This window comes from Hemitrygon akajei, chromosome 21 (assembly GCF_048418815.1).
Source record: "Hemitrygon akajei chromosome 21, sHemAka1.3, whole genome shotgun sequence".
NCBI lineage: Eukaryota > Metazoa > Chordata > Chondrichthyes > Myliobatiformes > Dasyatidae > Hemitrygon > Hemitrygon akajei.
The window spans coordinates 60,832,091-60,844,105 of NC_133144.1; the positions used below are offsets into that span (position 1 = coordinate 60,832,091).

General features: G+C 50.8%; 1 protein-coding gene across 1 annotated transcript in view; it reads right to left on the reverse strand.

Annotated features, from left to right (window-relative positions):
* igf1ra (insulin-like growth factor 1a receptor) overlaps window positions 1-12,015 on the reverse strand; it is a 318,751-nt gene that overhangs the window by 25,637 nt on the left and 281,099 nt on the right. Inside the window, exons 14-16 of the mRNA XM_073025554.1 lie at window positions 7,694-7,799; window positions 6,046-6,116; window positions 4,528-4,757 (exon numbers count right to left, since the gene is read on the reverse strand). Coding sequence (XP_072881655.1) covers window positions 4,528-4,757; window positions 6,046-6,116; window positions 7,694-7,799 — 407 coding nt within the window. The remainder of the gene's footprint in view (window positions 1-4,527; window positions 4,758-6,045; window positions 6,117-7,693; window positions 7,800-12,015) is intronic.

Genomic DNA, 12,015 nt, shown 5'->3' on the forward strand with positions numbered 1-12,015 from the left:
CACACTTCTTGCATTGTGTCCCAGGTTACAGTCACACACCCTGTATTGTGTCCCAGGTTACAGTCACACATCTTGCATTGTGTCCCAGGTTACAGTCACACACCCCATATTGTGTTACAGGTTACAGTCACACATCTTGCATTGTGTCCCAGGTTACAGTCACACACCCTGTATTGTGTCCCAGGTTACAGTCACACATCTTGCGTTGTGTTACAGGTTACAGTCACACACCCTGTATTGTGTCCCAGGTTACAGTCACACATCTTGCATTGTGTCCCAGGTTACAGTCACACATCTTGCATTGTGTCCCAGGTTACAGTCACACACCCCGTATTGTGTCCCAGGTTACAGTCACACACCCCGTATTGTGTCCCAGGTTACAGTCACACACCCTGTATTGTGTCCCAGGTTACAGTCACACACCCCGTATTGTGTTACAGGTTACAGTCACAGGACTGCATTGTGTCCCAGGTTACAGTCACACACCCTGCATTGTGTCCCAGGTTACAGTCACACACCCCGTATTGTGTTACAGGTTACAGTCACACACCCCGTATTGTGTTACAGGTTACAGTCACACATCCTGTATTGTGTCCCAGGTTACAGTCACACATCTTGCATTGTGTTACAGGTTACAGTCAGACACCCCGTATTGTGTCCCAGGTTACAGTCACACATCTTGCATTGTGTCCCAGGTTACAGTCACACACCCTGTATTGTGTCCCAGGTTACAGTCACACATCTTGCATTGTGTCCCAGGTTACAGTCACACACCCTGTATTGTGTCCCAGGTTACAGTCACACACCCCATATTGTGTTACAGGTTACAGTCACACATCTTGCATTGTGTCCCAGGTTACAGTCACACACCCTGTATTGTGTCCCAGGTTACAGTCACACATCTTGCGTTGTGTTACAGGTTACAGTCACACACCCCGTATTGTGTTACAGGTTACAGTCACACATCTTGCATTGTGTCCCAGGTTACAGTCACACATCTTGCATTGTGTCCCAGGTTACAGTCACACACCCCGTATTGTGTCCCAGGTTACAGTCACACACCCCGTATTGTGTCCCAGGTTACAGTCACACACCCTGTATTGTGTCCCAGGTTACAGTCACACACCCCGTATTGTGTTACAGGTTACAGTCACAGGACTGCATTGTGTCCCAGGTTACAGTCACACACCCTGCATTGTGTCCCAGGTTACAGTCACACACCCCGTATTGTGTCCCAGGTTACAGTCACACACCCCGTATTGTGTTACAGGTTACAGTCACACATCCTGTATTGTGTCCCAGGTTACAGTCACACATCTTGCATTGTGTTACAGGTTACAGTCACACACCCTGTATTGTGTCCCAGGTTACAGTCACACATCTTGCATTGTGTTACAGGTTACAGTCACACACCCTGTATTGTGTCCCAGGTTACAGTCACACACCCTGCATTGCGTCCCAGGTTACAGTCACACACCCTGTATTGTGTCCCAGGTTACAGTCACACATCCTGCATTGTGTCCCAGGTTACAGTCACACATCCTGTATTGTGTCCCAGGTTACAGTCACACATCTTGCATTGTGTCCCAGGTTACAGTCACACACCCCGTATTGTGTTACATGTTACAGTCACACATCCTGTATTGTGTCCCAGGTTACAGTCACACATCTTGCATTGTGTTACAGGTTACAGTCACACACCCTGTATTGTGTCCCAGGTTACAGTCACACATCTTGCATTGTGTTACAGGTTACAGTCACACACCCTGTATTGTGTCCCAGGTTACAGTCACACACCCTGCATTGCGTCCCAGGTTACAGTCACACACCCTGTATTGTGTCCCAGGTTACAGTCACACATCCTGCATTGTGTCCCAGGTTACAGTCACACATCCTGTATTGTGTCCCAGGTTACAGTCACACATCTTGCATTGTGTCCCAGGTTACAGTCACACATCTTGCATTGTGTCCCAGGTTACAGTCACACACCCCGTATTGTGTCCCAGGTTACAGTCACACACCCTGTATTGTGTCCCAGGTTACAGTCACACACCCCGTATTGTGTTACAGGTTACAGTCACAGGACTGCATTGTGTCCCAGGTTACAGTCACACACCCTGCATTGTGTCCCAGGTTACAGTCACACACCCCGTATTGTGTCCCAGGTTACAGTCACACACCCCGTATTGTGTTACAGGTTACAGTCACACATCCTGTATTGTGTCCCAGGTTACAGTCACACATCTTGCATTGTGTTACAGGTTACAGTCACACACCCTGTATTGTGTCCCAGGTTACAGTCACACATCTTGCATTGTGTTACAGGTTACAGTCACACACCCTGTATTGTGTCCCAGGTTACAGTCACACACCCTGCATTGCGTCCCAGGTTACAGTCACACACCCTGTATTGTGTCCCAGGTTACAGTCACACATCCTGCATTGTGTCCCAGGTTACAGTCACACATCCTGTATTGTGTCCCAGGTTACAGTCACACATCTTGCATTGTGTCCCAGGTTACAGTCACACATCTTGCATTGTGTCCCAGGTTACAGTCACACACCCCGTATTGTGTTACAGGTTACAGTCACACATACTGTATTGTGTCCCAGGTTACAGTCACACATCTTGCATTGTGTTACAGGTTACAGTCACACACCCCGTATTGTGTCCCAGGTTACAGTCACACATCTTGCATTGTGTTACAGGTTACAGTCACACACCCTGTATTGTGTCCCAGGTTACAGTCACACACCCTGCATTGCGTCCCAGGTTACAGTCACACACCCTGTATTGTGTCCCAGGTTACAGTCACACATCCTGCATTGTGTCCCAGGTTACAGTCACACATCCTGTATTGTGTCCCAGGTTACAGTCACACATCTTGCATTGTGTCCCAGGTTACAGTCACACATCTTGCATTGTGTCCCAGGTTACAGTCACACACCCTGTATTGTGTCCCAGGTTACAGTCACACATCTTGCATTGTGTCCCAGGTTACAGTCACACACCCTGTATTGTGTCCCAGGTTACAGTCACACATCTTGCATTGTGTCCCAGGTTACAGTCACACACCCCATATTGTGTTACAGGTTACAGTCACACATCTTGCATTGTGTCCCAGGTTACAGTCACACACCCTGTATTGTGTCCCAGGTTGCAGTCACACATCTTGCGTTGTGTTACAGGTTACAGTCACACACCCTGTATTGTGTTACAGGTTACAGTCACACATCTTGCATTGTGTCCCAGGTTACAGTCACACATCTTGCATTGTGTCCCAGGTTACAGTCACACACCCCGTATTGTGTCCCAGGTTACAGTCACACACCCCGTATTGTGTCCCAGGTTACAGTCACACACCCTGTATTGTGTCCCAGGTTACAGTCACACACCCCGTATTGTGTTACAGGTTACAGTCACAGGACTGCATTGTGTCCCAGGTTACAGTCACACACCCTGCATTGTGTCCCAGGTTACAGTCACACACCCCGTATTGTGTCCCAGGTTACAGTCACACACCCCGTATTGTGTTACAGGTTACAGTCACACATCCTGTATTGTGTCCCAGGTTACAGTCACACATCTTGCATTGTGTTACAGGTTACAGTCAGACACCCCGTATTGTGTCCCAGGTTACAGTCACACATCTTGCATTGTGTCCCAGGTTACAGTCACACACCCTGTATTGTGTCCCAGGTTACAGTCACACATCTTGCATTGTGTCCCAGGTTACAGTCACACACCCTGTATTGTGTCCCAGGTTACAGTCACACATCTTGCATTGTGTCCCAGGTTACAGTCACACACCCCATATTGTGTTACAGGTTACAGTCACACATCTTGCATTGTGTCCCAGGTTACAGTCACACACCCTGTATTGTGTCCCAGGTTACAGTCACACATCTTGCGTTGTGTTACAGGTTACAGTCACACACCCCGTATTGTGTTACAGGTTACAGTCACACATCTTGCATTGTGTCCCAGGTTACAGTCACACATCTTGCATTGTGTCCCAGGTTACAGTCACACACCCCGTATTGTGTCCCAGGTTACAGTCACACACCCCGTATTGTGTCCCAGGTTACAGTCACACACCCTGTATTGTGTCCCAGGTTACAGTCACACACCCCGTATTGTGTTACAGGTTACAGTCACAGGACTGCATTGTGTCCCAGGTTACAGTCACACACCCTGCATTGTGTCCCAGGTTACAGTCACACACCCCGTATTGTGTCCCAGGTTACAGTCACACACCCCGTATTGTGTTACAGGTTACAGTCACACATCCTGTATTGTGTCCCAGGTTACAGTCACACATCTTGCATTGTGTTACAGGTTACAGTCAGACACCCCGTATTGTGTTACAGGTTACAGTCACAGGACTGCATGCACCAGAACAATCGGTCACCATTACAAAGCCACAAATCCTCTTTGCCCTCACACTTCGTTCAAAGCTCTGCTACTCTCATGTCAGTGACACAGAGGCACCAATCCAGCTCTTTAACGATCTCTGCTCCACCTACCACGTGATGGCAATTGAACTCCTTCATCACCGATGCCTCGTTGAGGAACTCGATGCGTTCGCGCATGCTGGCCGACTCGTTCACCGTTTTGATGGCCACTCTCGTCTCTGTGTCACCCTTCACCACGCCCTTGGCGATTCCCTCGTACACCATCCCAAAGGAGCCCTGGCCCAACTCGCGGCACATGGTCATCTTCTCCCGCGGAACCTCCCACTCATCCGGCACATACACTGAGACAAAAGAGGAACGGCGCTCAGACACCTCGCTGACTGAGGAGCCATTGGCCCACCACCACCTCGGTAATCCCGAAAAGGCTCAGCCAGCTCCTGTGGAGTGATCCAACTTCCCAAACTCCAGCTCCTTCCCTGGATTCTATTTATCCAGGTACCACCTAGAAGTGGTCAAAAATAGAGGACGGAAAGAGGCCATTCGGCCCACCTAATCCAGGCCAAGAATCAACCACGAATACTGTATTAGTCCCATTCCTTATCCTGCCACTGTCTCAGGAACCATCCCCCAGCTCCCAGATTCTACACTCACCTACACACTCAGAACGACTAACCCACCGACCCTCATGTCTTTATGATGTGAGAGGAAACCCATGCAGTCACGGGGGGACCTGCAAACTCCACACGGTCAGCGCTCAAGGCTAGGACTTTATTTATTTATTTAGCGATACGGTGCAAAATAGGCCCTTCCAGCCCTTCGAACCGCACCAGCAGCAGCCCACCAAATTCCCCCTAGCATAATCATGGGACAATTTACGATGACCAAAACTTGTGCTTGGGACATTCAAGTGTAGAAAAGTCCTTGGTGAACACTGACCAGGTGAAGACAGGTAACTGTATAAAGGGACACTGTGTTGGAGGCTGGGAACTGGGTACTTCTGTTTGACGGCATCTCACCCAACCAGGCCCTTCTCTGTATCCCACTAATGGAGCCGACTGCTTAAATCTTAGATTAGACTGTTTAATTATTTTTTTTGCAGTTTAACAATCTGTTTGTATTTTAATTAATTCTTATATGCATGTAGCAACTCAATATGCTTCCTCGTGGCTACAGTATGTATATGCAGTTTTTCAGGGTGGTTACACCGGATTTTGGAAATTTCTCTTGGTGCTATGTTATTTGAATAAGAGTTTTCTCATTGGTTGACTCTTATCTACAAATTTGAATGGAATTTTCCTTATCTATGGGTATAAAAATAGCTGACCACAATTCAACATCATCTTAGTTCTTTTGTCCGTCCCTTCACTTATTAGACATAAATCCCTGTCAGTTTCACTTTTCCTTTGTTCTATCGATGCTTCATTAAATGATCGTAAAGCATCAGGTTTTGTGCTTCGTTCCTGATTTCTGCAAGCACCTTGGATTGAAACATTAGAATTCAATGCCCACTCACCTGACCATTCCCTCTGTCTCCAACCCCTCTCCAACCAGACCCCAGGCAAACCTTGCCAACCCGTGCCACAACCCTCCCAGACGGCGTTTGGCCACCCCCACCGCCGGCAAACTCACTGTCAGCAGCACTGAAGTACTCAGGATTCACAGATGCATAAAGGACTCCATTCGGAAGCCGATCATTGTTTCTGTGCAAAAGAGAAACTAATTAATAAAATAAAAATCTGGTCAAATCTCAGCAGCTTTCAATGATGCGAAGGACTCAGTGTGAAACTTTTTGCAGCCCTCAAGTGGGTGAGCTTTTTGCCCAGCCCATGGGAGGAGGAGCCACACTGGCCAAGGTCAGAGAGGGAGACGGGTAATGCACGGAGGTCCCGGTGCAATGGCGCAGCGGGTAGAGCCGCGGCCCACCAACTTCAGGCGTTGTCTGTGCGGAGTTCGACCCTGTGGGATTCCCCTGGGTGCTCCTGGATCCTCCCACAAAGGCGTGCAGGTCAGTAGGATAACTGGCCATAGTAAACTGTACCTGGTTTGTAAGTGAGGGGTGGAATCTGGGGGGTGGGGGTTGTTGATGGGAATGTAGGGAGAATAAAATGGGACTAGAGCAAGATTTATATAACAGGACAGCTCAGTGGTTAGCACAGACTCGATGGACCAAATGGCCTGTTTCCGAGCTTCAGGGCTCTATCACCATCCTAATTCAATGCACTGGCAGCCCACTAAAAATCCTAGCACAGATACGATGGGATGAACAGCCTCCTTCTGCGCTTCATAATGGAGTCTATTCTACAACTGGCGCTCTGAGCAATGCCTTGCAAACCACTCACTGTACATTGGTATGGACATCGCTGATACTAATCGATGAAAATCAACTCATCTTCCAGAGAAGGAACTAGCAACGTTAAGGAATTTGGACAATGTGGTGATGGATCAGACAAACATTTTAAATACTTATCCAAAGACTACTGATCTTATCAATACATGCACACCTTAGGCCCGAAGTCACTATACACTCAGTGGCCACTTTATTAGGTACACCTGCTCGTTAATGCAGCTATCTAATCAGGCAGTCACACAGCAGCAACTCAATGTATTAAAGCGTGCAGACACGGTCAAGAGGTTCAGTTGTTGCTCAGACCGAACATCAGAAAGGGGAGGAAATGCGATCTCAGTGACTTTGGCCGCGGAATGATTGTTGGGGTGCCAGACAGGGTGAGTTTGAGCATCTCAGAATCCTGGGATTTTCATGCCTAACAGTTTGCTAGAGTTTATAGAGAATGGTGAGAAAAACAAAAAAAAATCCAGTGGGCAGCAGTTCTGTGGGTGAAAACGTCTTGTTAATGAGGGAGGTCAGAGGAGAATGGCCAGACAGGTTTAGACTGACAATAACTCAGATAACCAACAGTGGTGTGCAGAAGAGCATCTCTGAATGCATAACACGCCAATCCTTGAAGTGGCTGGGCTCCAGGAGCAGAAGATGACACTCTGTTCCACTCCTGATTAAGTGGCCAGTGAGTGTATTCTTGACAATTAAATAAATCTGAATCTGACAGGAGGGTACCACGTTGAGTCGATCAGAGATGGAAACAGGCAGGTGATCATCAAAACTGGGAACTGCGCAGAACCATGAACTCAGGGAGAGCAGGGGGAAACTGGGGCGAGCGAGAACGGAACAGACCTGCAGGACTGGGATTACTGCAAGGCTGCAGAGTGGGTAAATATAGATCAAAACGGAATAACGGAGTTATTAAACACATAACCTTACCGCTTCTTGTTGAAGTAATACAGTGTTAATATCAGACCAATTATCATCAAGAGCACTGCAATTGGCAGAGCAATGATTAACTGCATGAGGTTATCGGGACCGGGTGCTGTGGAAACAGATCGAAGACACAGAGGTCAGAGCTTCAATTTCTTCACAGATTGAAGCAGAGCCAAGATAAATAAACAACAGTTAACTGGTCAGACTGCAGCAGGGAACTGCATCACGCACAGTTCCAACTCGCCCACTCAAGGCGTTAGCCACGCTCGCAATTCTTATAGTGTCCTCATTGTATTACTATCCTTACACTGTCCCTCACACCCCTCCACACTCACTCTCACAGTCCCAGGACTATCCTTACACTGTCCCTCACACCCCCCTCCACACTCACTCTCACGGTCCCAGGACTATCCTTACACTGTCCCTCACACACCCCTCCACACTCACTCTCACGGTCCCAGAACTATCCTTACACTGTCCCTCACACACCCCTCCACACTCACTCTCACAGTCCCAGAACTATCCTTACACTGTCCCTCACACCCCCTCCACACTCACTCTCACAGTCCCAGGACTATCCTTACACTGTCCCTCACACCCCTCCACACTCACTCTCACAGTCCCAGGACTATCCTTACACTGTCCCTCACACCCCCCTCCACACTCACTCTCACAGTCCCAGGACTATCCTTACACTGTCCCTCACACACCCCTCCACACTCACTCTCACGGTCCCAGGACTATCCTTACACTGTCCCTCACACACCCCTCCACACTCACTCTCACGGTCCCAGGACTATCCTTACACTGTCCCTCACACACCCCTCCACACTCACTCTCACAGTCCCAGGACTATCCTTACACTGTCCCTCACACCCCCCTCCACACTCACTCTCACGGTCCCAGGACTATCCTTACACTGTCCCTCACACCCCCCTCCACACTCACTCTCACAGTCCCAGGACTATCCTTACACTGTCCCTCACACACCCCTCCACACTCACTCTCACGGTCCCAGGACTATCCTTACACTGTCCCTCACACCCCCCTCCACACTCACTCTCACAGTCCCAGGACTATCCTTACACTGTCCCTCACACACCCCTCCACACTCACTCTCACGGTCCCAGGACTATCCTTACACTGTCCCTCACACACCCCTCCACACTCACTCTCACGGTCCCAGGACTATCCTTACACTGTCCCTCACACACCCCTCCACACTCACTCTCACAGTCCCAGGACTATCCTTACACTGTCCCTCACACCCCCCTCCACACTCACTCTCACAGTCCCAGGACTATCCTTACACTGTCCCTCACACACCCCTCCACACTCACTCTCACGGTCCCAGGACTATCCTTACACTGTCCCTCACACACCCCTCCACACTCACTCTCACGGTCCCAGGACTATCCTTACACTGTCCCTCACACACCCCTCCACACTCACTCTCACAGTCCCAGGACTATCCTTACACTGTCCCTCACACACCCCTCCACACTCACTCTCACAGTCCCAGGACTATCCTTACACTGTCCCTCACACACCCCTCCACACTCACTCTCACAGTCCCAGGACTATCCTTACACTGTCCCTCACACCCCCCTCCACACTCACTCTCACAGTCCCAGGACTATCCTTACACTGTCCCTCACACACCCCTCCACACTCACTCTCACAGTCCCAGGACTATCCTTACACTGTCCCTCACACACCCCTCCACACTCACTCTCACGGTCCCAGGACTATCCTTACACTGTCCCTCACACACCCCTCCACACTCACTCTCACAGTCCCAGGACTATCCTTACACTGTCCCTCACACCCCCCTCCACACTCACTCTCACAGTCCCAGGACTATCCTTACACTGTCCCTCACACCCCCCTCCACACTCACTCTCACGGTCCCAGGACTATCCTTACACTGTCCCTCACACCCCCCTCCACACTCACTCTCACGGTCCCAGGACTATCCTTACACTGTCCCTCACACCCCTCCACACTCACTCTCACAGTCCCAGGACTATCCTTACACTGTCCCTCACACCCCCCTCCACACTCACTCTCACGGTCCCAGGACTATCCTTACACTGTCCCTCACACACCCCTCCACACTCACTCTCACGGTCCCAGGACTATCCTTACACTGTCCCTCACACACCCCTCCACACTCACTCTCACAGTCCCAGGACTATCCTTACACTGTCCCTCACACCCCCCTCCACACTCACTCTCACAGTCCCAGGACTATCCTTACACTGTCCCTCACACACCCCTCCACACTCACTCTCACGGTCCCAGGACTATCCTTACACTGTCCCTCACACACCCCTCCACACTCACTCTCACGGTCCCAGGACTATCCTTACACTGTCCCTCACACCCCCCTCCACACTCACTCTCACAGTCCCAGGACTATCCTTACACTGTCCCTCACACACCCCTCCACACTCACTCTCACGGTCCCAGGACTATCCTTACACTGTCCCTCACACACCCCTCCACACTCACTCTCACGGTCCCAGGACTATCCTTACACTGTCCCTCACACCCCCCTCCACACTCACTCTCACGGTCCCAGGACTATCCTTACACTGTCCCTCACACAACCCTCCACACTCACTCTCACGGTCCCAGGACTATCCTTACACTGTCCCTCATACCCCTCTCCACACTCACTCTCACAGTCCCAGGACTATCCTTACACTGTCCCTCACACACCCCTCCACACTCACTCTCACAGTCCCAGGACTATCCTTACACTGTCCCTCACACCCCCCTCCACACTCACTCTCACAGTCCCAGGACTATCCTTACACTGTCCCTCACACCCACCTCCACACTCACTCTCACAGTCCGACTATCCTTACACTGTCCCTCACATCCCCCTCCACACTCACTCTCACGGTCCCAGGACTATCCTTACACTGTCCCTCACACCCCTCCACACTCACTCTCACGGTCCCAGGACTATCCTTACACTGTCCCTCACACACCCCTCCACACTCACTCTCACGGTCCCAGGACTATCCTTACACTGTCCCTCACACACCCCTCCACACTCACTCTCACAGTCCCAGGACTATCCTTACACTGTCCCTCACACACCCCTCCACACTCACTCTCACGGTCCCAGGACTATCCTTACACTGTCCCTCACACCCCTCCACACTCACTCTCACAGTCCCAGGACTATCCTTACACTGTCCCTCACACACCCCTCCACACTCACTCTCACAGTCCCAGGACTATCCTTACACTGTCCCTCACACCCCCCTCCACACTCACTCTCACAGTCCGACTATCCTTACACTGTCCCTCACACCCCCCTCCACACTCACTCTCACAGTCCCAGGACTATCCTTACACTGTCCCTCACACACCCCTCCACACTCACTCTCACAGTCCCAGAACTATCCTTACACTGTCCCTCACACACCCCTCCACACTCACTCTCACAGTCCCAGGACTATCCTTACACTGTCCCTCACACACCCCTCCACACTCACTCTCATGGTCCCAGGACTATCCTTACACTGTCCCTCACACCCCCCTCCACACTCACTCTCACAGTCCCAGGACTATCCTTACACTGTCCCTCACACCCCTCCACACTCACTCTCACGGTCCGACTATCCTTACACTGTCCCTCACACACCCCTCCACACTCACTCTCACGGTCCCAGGACTATCCTTACACTGTCCCTCACACACCCCTCCACACTCACTCTCACGGTCCCAGGACTATCCTTACACTGTCCCTCACACACCCCTCCACACTCACTCTCACAGTCCCAGGACTATCCTTGCACTGTCCCTCACACAACCCTCCACACTCACTCTCACAGTCCCAGGACTATCCTTACACTGTCCCTCACACCCCCCTCCACACTCACTCTCACGGTCCCAGGACTATCCTTACACTGTCCCTCACACACCCCTCCACACTCACTCTCACAGTCCCAGGACTATCCTTACACTGTCCCTCACACCCCCCTCCACACTCACTCTCACAGTCCCAGGACTATCCTTACACTGTCCCTCACACACCCCTCCACACTCACTCTCACGGTCCCAGGACTATCCTTACACTGTCCCTCACACCCCCCTCCACACTCACTCTCACGGTCCCAGGACTATCCTTACACTGTCCCTCACACACCCCTCCACACTCACTCTCACGGTCCCAGGACTATCCTTACACTGTCCCTCACACACCCCTCCACACTCACTCTCACGGTCCCAGGACTATCCTTACACTGTCCCTCACACACCCCTCCACACTCACTCTCACAGTCCCAGGACTATCCTTACACTGTCCC